At 36.3% G+C, this 21,110-nt stretch overlaps 1 protein-coding gene across 1 annotated transcript in view; it reads right to left on the bottom strand.

The window, feature by feature from the left end:
* LOC122813953 (zinc finger protein 480-like) overlaps window positions 1–21,110 on the bottom strand; it is a 100,143-nt gene that overhangs the window by 19,016 nt on the left and 60,017 nt on the right. The window contains exon 3 of the mRNA XM_044086497.1: window positions 11,548–11,871. Coding sequence (XP_043942432.1) covers window positions 11,548–11,871 — 324 coding nt within the window. The remainder of the gene's footprint in view (window positions 1–11,547; window positions 11,872–21,110) is intronic.

Below are 21,110 nucleotides of genomic sequence, written 5' to 3'. Positions count from 1 at the left end.
TTTTTAAAAACAATCAGAAAAAACTAAATGAAAACTCCAGCCAAGCTAGAACTTCCCATGAGTGACCTCCCAAACCTCCTGTAACAGAGGCACATGGGATATATGCAAATGACCCTTATGAACATCAGGTGTTTCCACTATATGGCGATTCTGATTGCCCATGACTTTTACATTTGAAGTCGTTTTAATGGACAATTTCAGGCCAATAAAGCCAAACCCCACTAGCCATGGATATGCATATTTCGGCCTTATGACCTCGTCAGCATAGCATAAGCAAAGTGTTTGACTAAGCATAAGAAACACAGGGTCGTTATACCCAGCTGATGTCCATTATCATTAGGATGACTGCAAAATATCACAAATAAATTTATTTAGTTTTTTTCTGATTGTTTTTTCAGATGACCTTCTAACTCTTAGTTTTAATTTATTTGGGATATTTTGCAGTGATACCACCCTTACACTGAGTATAGCTCCAGTTTTTACAATTTACTAAACCAAATATCAAGAGATTAGAAAAAATTCAGGGGATTTTTTTTTTACACAAAAGATACTAACGGGCCTTGACCATAAACAAGGAGACTGAAAGAACTGAATTTCTATTCAGTCTACAACTGATTTATTGTGGGACTTAATAAAACATGTTTTTTTCTTCATCGAATGAGACACCTTCTTTGAATTTAAACTTTATTGAATCAAGCCAAAAACAGGAACACTCGCATTTCTACATAATTTACCATGCTGCAGATGTACTGAAAACAGAATATTTTTATGCAAGGGTGGCTAAGTTATGGCACATAATGCAGAGAGATAAAAAGGTTCATTTTCAGAATTTAAACTGAGGCTTCATGATTACTTCAATAAGTATACAAACACAGACTGTCTGTAGAAAAGTACATCTCTTATCAAATTAGTGTGTGCCATTAACTTTGAATTCAAAATGTATTAATCAGGGAGCCAGTATCAGGAATACTATTTAATTTCTATATGCCATAACTGTTTTAAAATATTGTTTCCATAAGAGATGACCAAGCTATGGAAACACTATCAAGAGATGAAAGAGAGACAGGTTCATTGTCGAAACTTAAAGTGAAACTACTTAATACAATTACAGACACCTAGGAAGTTGGTTGGACCTACAGTTTGCCAGTATAACATTGAATCCTGAACATTTTACACTGACAGAAAGACAGGAGTAAGTCAGAAGATGACTGGGGATTAAACTGTAATAAACTGCCCACGCTGTGCAAACCCTCAGGCAGCTTGGTGCAGAGGATTAAGGCTATAATTGGCTTCATCCTATTCCTGGGCTTTGGCTACTTGTGACATTAAAAGAGATAGTTAACCAGACATTGCTTCCAGGTCAATAGTGAAAATGCTTCCAGGTCAATAGTGAAAATGTGTATTTGTCCCTTACTGGTTTACCAGCTTGCAAGTTAAGGTAATAATGATTAGGAATAAAAAAAAGATGTTGTCAATGCCATTATTGACCTAAACTTCCCATTTGTAAATGTACCAACCCTCACCTTTACATGTCTGACAGGCTCCCTCACTAAATGAGAAAAGTAAGGTTAGCTAATGTACATATAATGTGTACCATGTGACAATGTGACTAATTTCTGTACGTTAGTAGTCTATAATAAACGTTTTATGAAAGCTGATTTCAAGTGCAATATTACTGCAATGCATCTTCATCAAAATAATGTTTAGACGTATATTTTGAACAATAAAACAACTTTTAATACTAATGAACTGCCATGCATCCCTGTTGCTGCTACTACTGACCAAGCAACATGATAAGCAATTCAGAAGTCGGTGGCAATACATAAGCAGCGATACTACTTAAGCAAACCACCGTAAGATCCTTAATATGGCACAGCTGCAATAATTTATATCAGAGTGTCCAGATAGGTTGTGGGTTATTTTAGTCATTCATGACCAAAGGATTTCCCCAAGGATGTGATTGTATCCTACAATAGCACAACACCAAGCCACAGCTTAGCTACATCATAAAATGTGTTGTGTAAATCATATAATGAATGGCAAACTAAATTCAACCAACTGCCAAAAAAATGGTAATATTTACCATAACTAGGTAGAAGATTGGCATAATGGTTAAGGTGTCTGCCTTACAAACAAAAGGTGCAGGGTTTGATTCTGACATGGGGTAATTGGCTAGGCTTAAAATTGCCCACAAAGGCACTTAGCCTAGTACTAATCTATGAACCTATGAATGCCTATGGCTAGAATGATCAATCATTGTCTAAGGTAAATGTCTCTTAGGCAGTTGCTGAAGCAAGCTGTAATCTGGGACTGCAGCTATGATCAGAGAGAGAGTTTTGTAATGCTTAAGGAATTAGTAACAGATACGAGTAAGATGGCTATGTTACAAAAGCCAATGTCACAATGGTATATGAAAATGTCACTTTAAAGAAAAGCAGACCAGCTGCTTGTGGGTTAAAAACATTTTCAGATGTCCAAGAGACATGCTAAGATAAGGAATGAACAGTTAGCAAGAGTGTATGGATGTGAGAAGACAAGGAAGAAACAAATGTAAAACCTTGCAAAACAATCAGAAAATATTTGTATAACACATACTTTGCAATTAAACAACTTTATTTAATCACGTTTTCACTTGCGGCATGAGTTCACATTCAGTAATAAAAAATTCAGGAACAGTTTCTTTTATCCTCTTCATACCTTAAAACATACAATTATAATAAATATATGTGTATCATTCATTCCATGCCTTTATATTGCTCAGGTCCTGTCAAGCTTGCGTCCTCATTTATCCTGTTAAACAATAGTTTGTTTAACTCATTTCCACTTACTTTTATGCAGTTTACAAACTTCCAGTTCTTTCACTTCCTTCACAATATTCAATACCTCTATTACAACTGGCGTAGACTTTGGTTTACAGATTACTGCAGTTAACGTTTAGCTGTCAATAACATGAAATTTAAGTCATTATTGACATTCTGAATCCTAATCTCCAGCTCAAAAATTATCTCTTTTGATTCTTCAATTTTGTTCCCCAACATTTCTGTCAATTCTCTGTGTCGGAAGTGTTGAAGTCAAACAACTCCATATATTCCCATCACAAAATTAGATGCTGAAAATTTCCTTGTCACATCTGTAACACCTACACTCTACTTTTGGGGAATTCTCTGAATTCTAAAATCATCTGTGAAAGCACTTCTATGCAAAAGTACTAAACTGTCTGGACATTGTCTCATAGTCGGGGCCCTACAACCGTCTTCCACTGAGCTCTTTTCATTTATCTGTTCACTTTTCCAAGTTGTTCAGACTAGTTGTTATAGTTAACTTACAATACTATATTTGCAGTGCTGATTATGTTCTTTACATAGTAACATTGTCTGTTGCTGGCTCCATCACAAACTCCACCAGGGCTGGCCTATCACTGATATCCAGCTCTCCTACTCTGCTTATATTCAACTATCAGTCCCTGAAATGGGAGAGAGTCTCTGACCTATGCTTCAAACACTAGTTTGGCTTCCTCTCACTCTAATACCTCAACATCCAAATTCATCTCCTCCAAGCACAACAGTTATTTAGCTAAACTGCTTCAATTACATCAAGCCATGTCCCATCCTGTCCATTTTCTGCACTCTTACTTACACCCATACCTTTTGGCAAAAATCCTTTTTCATTTCCTACACAGAATTGTTCTTTTTAGAATATTTTCTGCCAGTTTATAAATACAATCCTCCCTATAGTTATATTTTTTAAGGAATCACTATGAGCAAAAATATAAAAGTTGTATTTTCTTCTTCAATGATTGTGCTATCTAAATCTGCATACACAAGAAAAGTGCTCATTGTTTTTTTGTTTTTTTTTGTGTTTTTAATACGAAATGCCCTCATGAGGGTGGACATCCTGATGAGATTTTGTTTTCCTGGAATGGTATGTCTTCCCATGTACCATGAAGGCACAGATGATGAGAATACTGTGGCCTCCGGCTTTACTATCAGGTCATGGAAGAAGTGAGAAGTACTGTGAAGTCTGAGACCTCTCAGTAAAAGACTCCTGCTCTGTAGCGACTCTTGCACATGTGTTTCCTGCTAATGTGTTACACATTCTGTGAAAAGAAGCACCAAGACCTGTCAACTAATCGCTGCGATAACCGAATATTAACAGAATGAACAATAGTAAGTTTCATTGCATTCTTACGTTAATCCTCCTACATTTCCTCCATCAGATAGCCAAGATATGTATCACGTTCTCTGCTCTGCAAGGTTCAGGTCATCTCCTATATATGAGAATGCACAAAAATATCAGTCTGTGGGGTGGGCCAGTAAACATTTTCTCTCAGGTCTTTCCTTACTCCTGTCATCCAAATAGCACCTTCACAGTAAATGAAAATGCCCCACTGTCCTCAATGGGTATAGATCATATATTCAAAAGTTGACAATGCCGAACGCTCTAAAGAGCGAAAACGCTGGAACTCAAAGTTCTGTTACTGAGATTGCAGTACACTGAAGATTGGAATATTTGCCCTTTCCTCACTGTAGTGCAATCTTGAAGTTGGAATATATATTTAGTTGGGGGTGGGGGGGTGCAGCCCCCCACAATGAGGAGTTTAAGTTCCGGCATTTTCGCTCTTTAGAGCATTCAACGTTGTCAACTTTCGATTATATGATACAGACCCATCCTCAATATATAGCGACTGACTGCAATGTAAAGTGTAGGCCAGACACCAAGTAAGCATAGCCATCCATGGCAACAGCAGTACAGAAAGATGAAGACTGAATTGAGCAAATTTTTATTACTAATGCAGACAAGCCACTATTCAGATGTCTTATTAGCTACATAATCATAAGCCTGATGAAAAACGACCATGACTGACTACAGTAAGGGAATAGGTCATGGTACTTTTCAGGCAGAGCTGACGAAAAGCTTTTCAGATAGCTAGACAACATGGTAAATAAACATGCTTGCCTGCTGACCCAAACACAAGAGAGAAGGTGGCATAATATAAAGACATGGGATCCCAAGTCAGATTCCCTCAGCTAGGAAATTTAAAGACATCTCAACAGCAGCATCAGATGAAGAGTGACGGATCTTGTGTAGGAAATCAGTGGCAACATTAGAGATGCACAGTCACAACTTGTAAGGTACTGATGTCCCAAAACAGATGCATATAATGACAGTAAGCAGGCCGAAGATAACTTGGTTCAAGTTCAAAGATGACACTTCTGGGTTTAGCACCTAACATGTATTCAGGTACACAAGAGTGTGAGGCAAAGCGCATCACATACCCTATATAAAATACACACTCACTGTCCAGATCCAAGACCATCATTTTCCAGTCTCTGTCTACAACTTGGTCACCCTTTGAATCTTTGGTTGCCAAAACTGACATACGCAAGTACTTAATTTCATCATGTCACAATAAACATGGCTACCACTGAACTAATTTCACACAATGCACATCATTTGCAGCTATGACCTTTGTTTCATCTTCACTTATTTTACATCCCGACAATGCCTGAAACTGTCTCAAAATATTCAATACTGGGATATCCTGTTCTGGATTTGTCATATACAATGCAATATCTGGAAACAAAAAAACGGCATTTTTGGCTACCAAACCATTTATATCCTTGAATATGTGAGACAGTCATCTTTTACTTATGACCACAAATAGAATGCCAACAAGTACAGGGAAGAGGGCATTCTTGCAGAGCCTCTCTACCCAAACACCACCTATCTGAAAGAGCCATTCCCACCCTTACTCTGGACTCTGATCCTTTACATAGCCTCTTTAACAACTCTTACTATGTTATTAGGAAATCCATATACTGTAATTGCCCTACTCATGATGTCCCAGCAGGCATTGTATATGCTTTCTCTGCATCCAGACTTGCCAACAATAGTATTGGGATCATCATTGCTCTATGTTTGTCACCCTTCCACAGTGCTATATTGATCCACATATCAGTTTTGATAACATTTTTGCCATTCCTTTTAGCTAATATGCACATTCGTTTATAATCATGATTTTGACTCAACATTATCTATATGGCACAGGGCATACAGGGGTTACAGAGGTGTTGTCCTTTCTCAGTAGCACAGCCACCACTGCTTAATCCATACGGCCACCACTGCTTAATCCATGTTTCGGGCACTTCTCCCTTTTAGAGCGTTATTTAACAATGCCTTCCAATTTTTTTTCACTCCTAATTCCAACTTTCTATAAGAATATCATCTTTCCCATCAATTCTGATTGTTATTGGATCTCCAATTCCACCAGCACTGACATGTCCCAACCTTCCACAAGCTCCTCCAGTTGTACCGTACCCAGATTTCCCTGCTCCTCTGCCTCACACAGATCGTCATAAAATACCGCCTTTACCTCATCAGAGGTGTCTAGTTATTCTTCTTGTCATGGTGTTCACGGAGATTTGCTACTGCTCTTTCTACTCTCAGTTGCTTAAATCGCCGTAATCAAATATTCTGGACTGTATCTTAAAATAACTGCTTAACAGGAATTTTTATGAATTCATGTACATATACAGATACTTATTTTCTCTCAGTCTCTGCAGATGTACATCTTGATTCGTAAGATTCCCTTCTTATTCTGCAACAGTTAAACTTTTTCCATCCCATCTAATTTAGCACCTTTTCTCTTTCTTCCTGATCTGCAACACACTTTTAAATTCCATTCTCTTCATTTCTAAGCAGTAGCTACCCTTCTGGATTAACGTCTAGCTTCCCCCTACATTTCTGATCTGTACCCATTACTCATTCCTTAATTTCCTCTTGTTTTTAATAGATATGTAGTTAAACATGAATTGTCTTGTTACTTTGTGTCATTACCTTAATCGTTATTGGAAAATGACCAGCTACAATTATCAGAAGAGTCTCAAAGGGTTCAATCAAATAAACATGCATCTGCAATAAATACTTTCCATCCAGCACGGCTTAACTATTATATCTAGCAGAATAATACAAAAACTCTCTCTGGACTGATATTACTGGAAAAAACAGCCCTCATAGCAAATAATCTCATAAACATCCTTAAAAATCTGCCCTTTCTAGTTGTAGTCTGCCTTCTTGGCCACCTTCTGTATCTTCACCGTTATTAACTAGGTTCTATTCTCCACCCATAAATACTATTTCATGCCGAGGAGTAAATGTCTCTCAATATTCTCCTAAGCTTAACAGGAGTCTTAGAGGGAATTTAAAACATGACAACGTATTTCTATGTCCTTGCTAGTAGTTCTTGTGCGTCACAAATCTGCCACTAGTTTTTGCTTCCCTCTTCTATCACAAATGTACCACCGCTTCCTATTAATAAAATCACTCCCCCTTTACCTATGTCCCTGACATTCTGCTCGAGATCTTCCCTAAGGTCACATGTCCATTTCTGTCCAAATGCAACTCCAGGAACATTGCTTTTACACCCTACAAAAATCAATAAATACTTTATGTTAAAACTGGCTAAGAAGCCATTCGATTAAGTAAACATTACTCTCATGAATAATGTACAATACTTCGATTAAGTAAACATTACTCTCATGGATAATGTACAATACTTCGATTAAGTAAACATTACTCTCATGAATAATGTACAATACTTCGATTAAGTAAACATTACTCTCATGAATAATGTACAATACTTCGATTAAGTAAACATTACTCTCATGAATAATGTACAATACTTCCTTCAAATGTATGCTTCTGTCTGGTAACATATGTATACACATTAATGGTTGCCATCTGCACATTCTGAGTGCATGTCACAGTCTTCAGAAAATGAATTACTCTATAACCATCTTCTACCTTTAAAATAAACAAAACACACAAAACTGCATACATTTTCAAAGACAAAATCCAACCATTCCAGACGGCAATTGTTCCAAATTGACAGCTGCACACAAAGGCATTTCTAACATAAAAATAAGACAGACTATGTTAATGCACATGCTACCTGTGGTTACACACTAAAATAATTTACTATCTCTCTTCTCTCCATTCCCCCAATTGTAGAAAAAATATGTATCCATTCAATTAAACTTCCACTTTTAACTAGCTGTTTAAAAACTTCCCTCATACTAGCTTTTAGCTAATAAAATTCTGTGTGTATTTAGTTTTAATACTGTAGCTGTTGGGACGGTGTTCACGTTTAAAACTATTTTCACCACTTTAATTTCACTGGTTAGTTTATCTTCCATTCTCATTCAGCTACAAGCTACTGGCCTTTTAAGAGTTTGTTCCTGTAGGATTCAGAGAAAATGTTAGAACATGGTTCTTGCCATTTCATGATCACCGATTCTGTATCTTTCGTGCACCTGCATTCTTCTCTCACTCTGCTTCAGCTCCACCAATCAGAACCCACCATTCTTTTGAAATGTCCTTCTGCCAAGTCAGCTACTAAAGGAGAAGACATTTGGTAACCTTTAAGGATGCGCTGTAAAAACTACATAAATACAGGAGAAGCCTGAATGAGATAGGACACTGCAGCTTGTCCTTCTGTCATATCTGCAAAACTATTACCTCTACAGATAAAAAAAAATTGTCATTTTTATGCATGGCAAATTTGACTACTGCTAGTTTCTTTGGTAACAATATGGGGGTCTATATTGTATTATCAAAAAGACAGGTCAGCGAATGGCACTTACATTGAAAATGCCGTTTAGTGAATTCGCTGTTGTGGGGGGTGACCCCCCCCCCAACACTAATTATATATACCAACTCTAAGATCGCACTACAGTGAAGAATGGGCAGATTTCTTTACCTTCACTGTACCTCAATCTCACTATGAACAGTTCGCTGATAGGTATTTTCAATGTAAGTGCAGTTTGCTGACCTGTCTTTTTGATAACATAATACAGACCCACAATAAGACATTTAGTAGTTCATGAACAAAAGCAGCATTTTAATAGCAGTTCCTGATGAAGTTTCTCCAGAGTGTCCCAAAATCATGAACTACCTCCTAAGCATAGCATGAGTCTGTAAAAACAGTAACAGACATCCCTTTGGCAATTTCACAGGCTTCAGTAATAGCCACAAGTTCAGCTGTTTGAGCAGACTCTTTTCCACGTAACTGTCCGAGTAATGAAATTCTGTCCAGAATACAAATGGAAAAGGTGGCTACAACTACTCCAGCTTCTCTTTGAGCATGGGAGCCATTGACAAAAAGAAGCAATTCTAATTTTTTAATTTGAATCCTCCTAAAGAAAAGGATAGGCGATTCCATTTATTCTCGTAATAATCTAGCCCAAGTGCACTGCTGTCCTTTACGTGTAAATGCAAACAGATACTGGGTATTCAGATGTATAAGGATAGAAAATAAGGCACATGAAATGTTCTATCACTGAGAAGGTTGTGGTGTCTGAGGGACAGAACTCAAGTGTCATGGCAGGGTTAGGAGAATACAGGAAAAGTTGGTACTACTGCATTAGCTGCTTGTAAATCATGTACAAATCTATAAGGATTTTTCCTTGGTTTCTTAAATGGTAAAATAGGAGTATTATATGAACTTTTGTTGTGTTATGGCAAAAGTGACAGGTTTGATCCATTTCTCTGCTCCAACCAACAAAGGATATTGAACTACCATAGGCAGGTGCTCACAAGGTTTCAAAGTTGAGTTTTAACTCATTTTCATGGGTAGCCCAAAGTTGTGGAGGGATTACTTCTAATCCTTCCAAATCAGCAATGTCTGAAGTGTGTTTTGATGGCAAAACAGCAAAAGGGCATACTCATCTGTACATATATTACTTGAATATAATCCTAAAGGTTAAACGTTGGTCTTGCCTATATAAAAGGCTGTGCATGACTAACAACAGGCAAGGTAAACAACTTTAGATTTATAGGAAAAATATCTGCCCATAGTAAGCCAGCTTCTAATGGTGTCCCACAGTGTACCTCTGTCATTGTTTTCTATATACATACATTATTTGGGTCTATATTAGATAAAGGAAAGTTTATCTAATCGAACGCTCATATGAGCGAAAAGCCAGGAACTTGAAACTGCAATTGTGGGGGGCTGCACCCCCCGCTATATACATTCCAACTCTGAGATCGCACTACAGTGAGGAAAGGGCAAATATTCCCATTTTCTCTATACTGCAATCTCACAATTGCGGTTTCGAGTTCCGCAATTTTCGCTCATGTGAGCATTCGATTAGATAGACTTTCGTTTATCTAATATAGACCCACATTATTTGCATCGATCACATTTCAATTTGGTTTTTGGATCTTTCTGACAAGGATACTCTGTCCTTGTAATTTCTTTTACCAGAACCTTGAAGTGTGCAGTTAATTAAACTTGTATTATTAGTTTAACTGATTCAATCTTGCATACAATTTCACAGATTAATACAGTTTACCGATTCACATACAATTATATTTAGTGTAGAGATTATAAGTGAAACTTAGCTGTATAGACTACAAACCCTACTGAAGGTGAGAGAAATAAAATTATGTACTGACACAACAGAAACTTGCCTGACAGAAAACCTGTCACAATAGGCTCAATGACAATTTCCTGTGGAGCAGCAGAGAAATCTCTCAAAGAATGCGAGATTCCACGTCATCAAACTGTTATGGTGCAAAATAACTTTCACACAACGCAGTTCAGAGAATAATAATAACCTCATTGATTGCATAGCACACATACATGGGAGACCAGGAAATCAAAATCCTGTCTCCCTGAGCTATGTAAAACATGAATTTTATGTACTATTTCTGACTAAATGCAACATTACTGTAACAATTAAAATGCAGCCACTGATCTCATAAAAATGAGCACTGCAGAATTAATGTTGCTAACCAAAATCTCCTGACTCTATCTATGCCCTTCCATATTTGGTACAAGTTTCGAATTCCAAAAAATACATTTCTACACTTGCTCTGTTGGCAGGAAATAAATTATCTGAAGAGGAAATAAATTATCTGAAGCAGATTAAAACAATCAGAAACCTGGCTTGCAATGAAAATGTATTTAAAATCCAAATACTAATATTCGTCTTTAATTTTTAACATCTTCCTTCACATTGTAATGTGTCAGACTGTGAGAAGGGAAGAGCAAAGTTCCATACTTTACTACTTTGAGCATGCAAGTGAATATGACATTCCCTGATGAACTAAAACCCAAGAGGTATTTTATTAATTAATACGAAATACGGGGGATCATTCCCTCCATGAAGTAAGTGTGCAGGACTTTGACCACCTGCTGGCACTTGTATTTTGTATATTTTGAAATCTATACATTTCACATATAGCTCTGATTTGTGTTTCAGTGGGTTGTGTATTACCTATCTAGTGTTCACTTTTATGTAGTTAATCCTCAACAAATATACTTCTGCAAAACATTGTATCCGTAGGACTGCTCTTATATAATGTTTCCATGAGTGATGAACATAAGATAAAGGCAGATTTACTAATACAAACAATGTTTTCAATCTAAAAGACACAAATTAACTTAATTATTATACACAACTAAGCAGACTTCTGGTTAAATTGTCTCATTTTTCTATGCTAACAAAGAAAAAAAAAAAAAAAAAAAAAAAAAAAAAAACTTACTGCTAGAAATCCAGTAGTTTTCTGCTGTTTTTGTAGCTCCAAATTCTTATCAGAGAGTGCTTCCTGAGTTACCACAGTATAACTTTTACTGTTTCCAGATTTTTCTTCCACACCTTTCAGAGCCTCCACTTCTGTATTATGCCCTGGCACATGGGTATATGTAACATTACCTTTAATGCATTTAAGACTTTCTTCCACTACTTTAAAATTCTTTGCCTCTTTGTTCTTAATCTGTTGAATGAGTTTTTGTTCTCGGTCATGGAGAAACTCATGTAGTTTTGCAAACTGATCCGTAATGTATTGTTCCAGACTGTAAAAATATTCCTGGGAAACAAAAAAAATATAGAAACATTCAAGATGAATTGTTGTTCATTACAGTATCAACTGTGACCATACATTATCCATGTGTAGCAGAACGAGTGAAGGGCAGCTCACTACCACAAAGGTAGAACATATGTCTGCAACACCGGTGACCTAAGACCACTAGTACGACTGTCAAGAACAGAGGGACAACCACCTAGTAAGACATCCTCAGTGATGGAACAGAACAGAAATATCTAATGCAACGATGCTCTATATCATATAGCAGGAGTCATTAAGTGACAATGGATCTCAGGGCATGCAAAGTTAGACAACATAAAGAAAATGTGGAAATGAAAAGGCGTGTTCTTTACTGTCCAATGCGTTTTGGCCTTTACCAAACCACTACATGTAGCCCAGATGTTCATGATAAGAAGCCCAGATGTTCATGATAAGAATACGGTCTCCCAAAAACTCATATAATGGGAAAGGCTGTGCTCTTACAAGAAAACAGCCCTTCGTTCTATGGGATAAAGTAGGCTCAATCCCACTAGTAGGACCTGTAACTGTCTGACAGGAAGAGAGTCGGAGAGAAACCACAGTGGTTTGGCCACTACCTGGCTCACAGGAACAGAGGATGCCAATCAGGTTCTGCTGGTGTATACAGTATGCTTTCAATTAAGAGATTTAGTACAGTACCAAATACAAATTTCATTTCTTTTTACAATGAAAAAACAGTACTACAGCAACCCTTCTCTTTTGTTAGAGAAACTTACAAAAATGGTTTCTCTATTGATATATAGTTTTTTTATTTTTTGTTCAAAATCTACCTCGCAAAGAAACATTTGCAGTAGTATGTACAACTCCATATCTGTTACTAGGTTTCTCAGTTGTGTTCCTCAAGGCTTCCCTTCATGTCAGATATGATTTTCACTTTGTATGATTTATAGCAGGAAGTTGCACAATACAGTCTCACATTAAATGCTGTTAACATTGTCCATAGATGCACAAAACAATTACTAGCCCCAATTCTTCATTCAAAAGAACACCAAGTTGAGCAACAATTCCAAATCAACTCAAAGAATTGACTGTTGTGACCTCTAATACAAAATAATCCCATCTGAGCATAAAATAATCCTACTAATCTACTTCCTGATTCTACTGAGCAAAAGACATTGGGTTTTATTTAACCAGACTAAGTTTTCAAGTTCAAAACGAACTAGCAACTTCTATGGTGTACAATAAAGAGTTGCCAATAGAACCTCAACTATATCGTCATCCAATATCTGCAGTACACTGCTATTAATGCTGTAATACCTAGCTTAGAATATAGCTTGCTAATTAGCACATACTACTGCATTTTTTTCAGAATACTGAGGATAAAACATTAAGGTTCATTTATCTAGCTAACAACAATGAACATCATAGCAATATAATTCAAAAAGCCAAATATGAATTTGCAAGGTCTTTTTACTAAATGCTCTATTAAATTATTTCATGAGCAGTACCAGTCACCTGTTACAAATAAGCTACTGTTACTTGAGGTAAATTAGTGTTTATGAAACAAGAGAGAGCATTAAACTCCACAGACTTCAATTTACTTACTGAAGTTGTGAATAATCTTTCATTAAACTTGTCCTGGCATCACAAGTCTCCCTATCAAAATTACTTCAATAGAAAATCTTCAAGAGTTGAATAAAGGCTTAGCGGACATCTTGCAAAAGAATATAAATGTGTTTGCTTCATATAAGCAGGATGTTTTGGTTAATTAAACATATCATATTGTTCACAATTTATATTTGTATTTTTAATAATTCTTCTGAGTGCTGTGCATCTTGTTCTTCACTTGCTGAGATTGTATTCTTGCCTCCATAAAATGCGGGTTTATATCACATAATCAAACTTCCAAAACATCGAACACGATAAGCTCGAACTTGGAAGTTTGAAACGTGATAACATCGAAAACTCAGAACAGCAAATTTTTTCCCAGGGAAAATTTTGCTGTTCTGAGAAACACACACACACAACACATGCACAACAAAAACTATTTCTAATGTAGGGGGCTTCACCCCCTCACACCGCCCCCGACACCCCTACTTAAATATACCAACTCCGAGAGCGCACCACCAGTAGAGGAAATAGCGAAGCTGCAGAAACGGCCCACCGAATTCTTGCCCTGGGGAAGAATTTGATGTTCCGTGGGCTTTGATATTGTCAGTGTTTGAGGTTTCGGATTTGATGTAATAACGTTCAAAGTTTTGAGGCTTCAACGTTATAATATAAACCCCAAAATGCAAATATGTATATAACTAACACTTTATTTGTTATATATTTGTAGTTCACTTTTTTTTTTTGATGCATCTGGCTCAGCCTTAAGGGCTAGCTTGTCCCTGAACAAGTTTTGAACCAATATGCTTATCTGGTTAACAAATGAGAGATTAGACAAACAAGCAAATATCTCTGGTCAGATTAAATTGACAACATCTAAGAATTTCTAATGAAACAGCAATTAGAAATTATGCAATGGCTCAGTTTTAAGTCAGTGTCCAAAATGCAGTTAAAGATATATGGTGTAAACTGACATGTGAGGGTATACACTGCTGGGGAAACAGCTCTGTGACAAATAATGGCACAGGTTGACCTAGATGACTGGGGAACAGGTCTAGGATGCTAAACAGTTTGAACAAGTCTCTGTGAAAAGGAAATATATCACTGAAATTTGTTCCTGCAGGCTTGGAGAGTAAATGTTAATGTCAGAATAGAATACTTTAGTTGATGGTGTTGTCGGTCCATAACAGAATGACTCATGAATCTACATGGTTTAGAAAGATTGTTGATGTGCAATAGTTTTCTGGATGTGAAGATTAGGGATATCTGTATCTGAAATACAAAATGGCTTGCATAGGTCCCTTGGGTTCAGCTGGAAATACATTCTACAAAATGTTTGGTGAACAACTGTCTCACCTTCGATAACCACATCGCCACAACAGTCAGGAAATCCTTCTATGTGGCACACCTCATCACTAAGGGCTTTTCAACCAGAAAAAAGGAGGTCATTGTCCCACTGTACTCATCCCTCATTAGACCCATTATAGAGTACAATGTCCCATTTGGTATGTACCCCAAGACATCTGCAACAACTGGAAAGGCCACATAAATACCTCACTAAAAGAATCACAGGCCTAAAGCAGATGCCCTATGCTGACCAACTAGAAAAACTCCAGTTATACTCTGTCTACTCAGAGGCGACCTCTGCTCAACATACAAGGCCATATCAAACCCAGTGCTGTTGGACATGCTACACTTAAAGAAATCCCAATCCCTCAGAGCCACACGCTCCAGGGATTTAAACCTTGTCATCACAATAAACAAAACATGCTGGAGGGATAGGTTCCTGACCCAGAGACTCCCCTTATACTGGAATAGACTGCCCATACATGTCAAGCTGAGTGCCTGTTTAGCTCTCTTCAAAAAGAACCTTGACGATTGGATGGGAGATAGGAAATTCACCCCAGGGATCATGTCAAGTCACCTTGCTAGACAGGGGACCAGGGAAATAAATATTCTGGGAAGAAATATCCAGGGAATTGTTATGGCTAGGCTTGTATAGGCCCTAGGGCCGTTAGCCTAGTACCAACCTATGAACCTATAGTATGTCTATGGTATGAATATCATAGTAGGATTTTTGTTGCAGAGTACTTCTATGATGTAGTACACCTCTTTTGCATTACTGGGTACACATACGCAATGCAGAATCTCTCTTGTGGATCTACGGTTGAAGAGTAATCTGGTATGCAGAACAGCTCATCTGAGTTTGTTTGTTTCTTTACTTTAATGATTGGGTAGATCCCACTAGATTTGTGATCACTTTTCAGTGGTGTACTTACGCTGACCACAGGAATTTTGACCAAGCCACTGAGGAAATTCCACACTTCAAAATTTTCATTCTGAAAGGCGAATGCACCTGAGAACAAAGTGCAGGAAGTGACATTAGTGACGTCTCATGTACAGACTGAAGGTCAAAGGGACTTGGCTACAGAGTCATGGTCCTTTGTGCAGTACTGAAAGAAATGTTTCTAAAGCAAGCGGTAGTGCTGTAGTTTCCAGCAGCAATTCCCAGAATTTGTGGAAAATTAGAAGAGCCTAGTGCAAAAAGACTTGAAAAATGCAGACCACAGCATCCCCACATAGCTCAGTCAATGTGATAAAAACATCTCTTATGTAATGGTATGGATTCTTCATGGTCTGCAGCTTTAAATGATTCCCAAGTACTAAAACGCTTAAGAATGGAAGGAAACGATGACAACCACAATGTATGTCTCAAAGACGTCCTAGAAATACCAAGATGTTAAAGGAGGCCTCAACTCTTGGAAACATGGCTTAAACAATAATGCATGGTGAAACCGTGAACTGATGTCTGCAATCAATACAGCTCAGAAGCAAGCAGTGGATGCAGTCACACCTATGGTGAAGTGGTCTTCTAGAAGACTATTTTCCTATGGGAATAATATAGTTTGCAATTGACTTAGAAAGGCACTTACTGACACATTCTAACCTCTTCTCACTCTGTACCAGATGGAAACAACAGCTGTTCATCATCCTACCCTTTTGCTATTTTATTAAATGCTATGATTTGGAATATATTTTTCTTTTTTGGGCCTAACACTGTGCCTTTTAAGAGCACAAAGCTGACACTTGTTTATTTTCCTTTGGATATTCTCCCCATCTTTCTTAAGATGTAGGGGAATGCACATTACTTATTATTTTAATTTGTCTTGAAATTCCTCATTTGGATAACAGGCTCCACCCACCATAAGAGGCACCTTCTACAATCAGACATTGTCTTAAGTTATTTCCTAGATCAAGAAGTACTCTTTATCCAGTATAAGTCTCCACAAATTTTTATTTTATTTAGCATGTACTGTGGATGTATTTAACATCTTCATATTTTATTGCTGAGTATTTTGAAGCTTAAGCTTATTGGTTGGTCACTACACACACTATTTGGGTTGTAATTTGAGAACTTGAGCAAGAGTTATTACAGTGGCTTCAGAACACAGATTATCTGCATGCTTACTAAAATACAAGTACATGTTCTTGTAATTTTTTTTTTATTTAATAGTGTAACTATTACCGTGCATGAACTTTGTTTTACATCTAATTTTGGTAATGACTCTTCATTTAGTTTATATGACTACACACTTATTTATTACAGTGTCTACACACTATTATTTACTATAGTAATCACCACTGTGTATGTACTTTATATACTTGTATCTATTGTGGAGTGTGTTGGAGCTTAAGTTTATAAGAAGGTTCACACTGCATTTGTATTGGTCTGCAATTTATTTGTAAACTAGTGTAGGAGTTATCTAAGTGACATCAGTGTAATGACTGTGTGTTCATATTATCTGAAAAAAAGTATATGTTCTAGGAAGTTATTTTGGGTCTGAAAATTAATTTTAGCCAGTGCAAGTGTATACATTTTTTTTCTTTTATTTTTTCCAGTTTGCGATTTCTTCAGTCTTCTAACAATTTTAGTTAGGTCTTGTATACTGGATACCTTAAATGACTTAATATGGTATAATTTTCTGATGCGCTGTGAAGTTAATGTTTTTAAACATTCCTACTGATGGAAAAAGTGGTTGTACAAAGTCTACCACATTAAGGCCAGCAAGGGCAGCTAATCTAGTACTTAAAAAAACACCAAATCCCACAGATGTATAAAGCCCAAATCCAAACCAAAAACATCCAAAGGCAACCACGCAGTGAAGCAATATCTAATTATTTAGTGCTTTTGACCAAAGTCTTCATCAGAATAAAAAACACCTTTCCATCCACATAAAACACCCATTTCAATTAAGAATATCCAATGAAAACCTTTATAAAAAAATCCAGAGAACATCTCAAATTCACGTCACCCTGCACAGATGACATTTATAAAAAGCATTTAATACACATGGTTTCATTTAAACCAGGCTTTTCAGTCTGTAATCTTAACTGCCATAATGTATCCCTTTTAACACAGATTTCTTGTAATCACCCCCATACATAATTTTAGGAACTGTTTCAAATACAGACAATAAAACTTTTTTGTAAATATCACGTTAAAGTATGGTTATAAAGTGCATTATTGTCATCTTTACTTATCATAGCATATAGATGTTCTTTAATTCTAGCTCTTAATTTTCTCTTAGTCATGCCTACATAAAATGAAGAACATCCTGAGTATATGGCAATATAAATAAGCCCCAAAGAGTCACAGTCATAATGCCCTTACACTGATAAAAAGCTTGGTTTAAATGACACCATACGTATTAATTTTTTTTTTTTTTTTTTATATAAATGTTTTTATAATTGTCATCTGTGCAGGCTGACGTGAATTTTGAGATGTTCCCTGGACTTTTTCATTTGGCATAGGTATTTAAATGTGGATGGAAAGGCGTTTTTTTATTCCGATGAAGACTTTGGTCAAAAGGGCTAACTAAATAGATATTTCTTCACTGCATGGTTGCCTTTGGATATTTTTGATTTTAATCTAGTACTTACTTATGAACCTGTAAGGGAATTATGTGGAATTATTGAAGGCAAAATATGTGTTAATTCTACTCAAGTCAAAAAGAATTAGAAAAGTCTTTGAATTCCATATTTAGTTTTATAAAATCTTGGAAAGGGGACCTACATGACCTAGTACTGAAATCAGTTAACACTGTTTATAGCATGCTTAAGAACTCAGACAGTACTGCACACCATTTATTAAACACCAAGCCTTAAATTAGTTTTGAACCAATTGGCTCTATTTCTATGGTTTTCATTTGTCTTAAGCTACATGGTTTGGAGAAAAGGCTCTGGCAATCAGCACTCACTATTAATTGTCAATTATTAAGTAAAATAATTGATCAAGATGTATTGCCAAGTTTAAACTAACACAACTGGTTACAGAGCCCACAAGAGGAATACATACACTACACAAGGTAAATTGTAAACTATGTCTCTATAGTTACACGTTTAAGGGGTTGGTCCTTTGCTACTGAAGTCAGATTACTGTTCTCGATCCTTTGAAACCAGGTCTTGTAAACAAGTAATTCCAAGAGTTATGAAAAAATACAACTTTAAAAAGTGAAGTCTCAAGAAATCACAACAGAAATTGACTGTACAAAGCAGGCTACCAGTAACAGTGATGGTGGTTTTTCCACCCTTGAAAGTCTACTATACAATGTAATGGAAGAAGCAACATTATCTAGAAAGACAGATTCCTGTACTTTACCCTACTTGGTGAGATTCTGATTGTCGTAAAACATATACAAGAAAGAAGAGATTATCTCAAACTTAGAAATGAACCATCATTGGAAAATAAGGCAAAATTAATCAATTAAATAAAACTTTTAAAAAATATCAAGCTACAAAAAGCACACTAAGTTTTGGGAATAAAAAACTATTTCATAAGTATATTCATTTATAAACTTAAAATATTTTGATAGTCATCCTTATCCAGTAATAAGAAAGTAGAATCAGATCCTATGATTTTGGTTACTAAATTAAATAAGTATGTTTTACATTCAGACACTGATAAAGATTCTGATATAGTTCCTTTTCCAATATTGTTACACTAAATCATAATATTTCCTTTATTACAGATTTAATTTCCAAAGAGGGTGAAAAAGGGTTGCTAACAAAACATATATGGGACCTGATCATGTTCCAGTTGTACTCGCATCTGGAATACAGAAGTTTTACCAGATGTACACTTTAATAAGTTAATTTCAAACTGAATAGTGCATTCATTATGGAGAAAGTCCATAGCATCACCTATATATATAAAAAGGGTGACAAATTATAAACTGTAAATGTCTAATCATAGGCCTATCAGTCAGACTTCCATTCTTTGTAAATGTTTTGAAAAGTATACACCACAATTATTACTGGACTCAGCAAATCATTATTTATTTATTTATTGACCGGGAAAGTCAACTGGGTCAAATAACCCATTTTTAATGGAGGCCCGGGGGAGAAAAGCTCTGCAAATAATTACAGATTTAACAAGATAGTACATAGATTACATATGTTACAGGAAACGTACAACGCAAGTTAGATGAAAATTACAAATATAATATAACATAATAATGTTTGTATGCAAAAGGCTGCCTATGTACAAGACAAATTAAGCTGTGTTTATTTAAAAGGAAAACAATTTTTGGACAGTATACTTTAAGACAGAATTTGTCTAATAAATGCAGAGATGTATTATAGTAGATGTTGAAGGATACATTTATGTGGTTTGCCATATATCATCTCATTTTTGTTTAGTTAGTAAGAAAAAACAATATTAAGGTGATTTACTGATTTTACAGGAGCAATGTGGGTTATCCAGATAGTGGCTTTTTAATGCTGATTTAAAGTTTTTGAAACACTCAATCTGCGGTAGGGAATTCCAGAGTTTAGCTATGTAATAGGAGTATAGACTTTGTCCAGCTCTTTTGTTTGGTTACATTTAAAAGCATTTTGTTAGAGGATCTGAGGGCTCTTTTTGGAGTATATGCATGAAGAATGGAGCAGAGTGCAAGGCAGGAGTTGGGTTTGAAAATAAGTTTATGCACAACAGTCAGTTGGGTGTAGTTGAGATAATTGGAGAATTCAAGTCAGTTCAATTCCGAGATGACATGGCAGTGGTGGGTATGGTTACTTTTACCCAGAGGCGAATTTTGCTATTTTAAAATAGCAGGATTGCATTTTATTGCTAAGTGATGAGTGAAGGTTTGTAAAAATGGCACTGCTGTACAGTAGGGAAGGGATGGGTAGGGTAGTGGCCAGTTTAATTTTAGTGTGGTTGTCCAGATAACGTTTGTGACGGTATAGTTTCCCTAGTTTGAAGTGAGTCTTCTTTATTGTATTAAGAATATGCAGTTCAAAGGTGAGCATGATACTAATTATGATTTATACCAACATGGATGGAGATCAACATGACCAACAGAACCAACCTAGTAGGGTTTTATGATCAAGTCATCCTTGCTTCGGATTCATCAGTGTCTGCTGGTATAGTGTTTATCAATTTAGCAAAAGCTTTTAACACGGTTTCACATAAATCTATAGCTAAAACACTTAGGAAATAGAGTTTCAATCATTTTGTCCATATGGATCACCAACGGGTTATTTGGACAACTGCAACATGCCGACTATTGTGAATACCTGCCTGTATACTCCAGCATACCACAGGGATCCATCTTGGGACCTTTTTTATTTAATTCATAATTTTTTTTCCATCT

Source organism: Protopterus annectens, chromosome 10.part0, assembly GCF_019279795.1.
Source record: "Protopterus annectens isolate FY-2018-M chromosome 10.part0, PAN1.0, whole genome shotgun sequence".
Taxonomy (NCBI): Eukaryota; Metazoa; Chordata; order Ceratodontiformes; family Protopteridae; genus Protopterus; species Protopterus annectens.
This window is presented reverse-complemented; position numbering and strand designations above follow the sequence as displayed.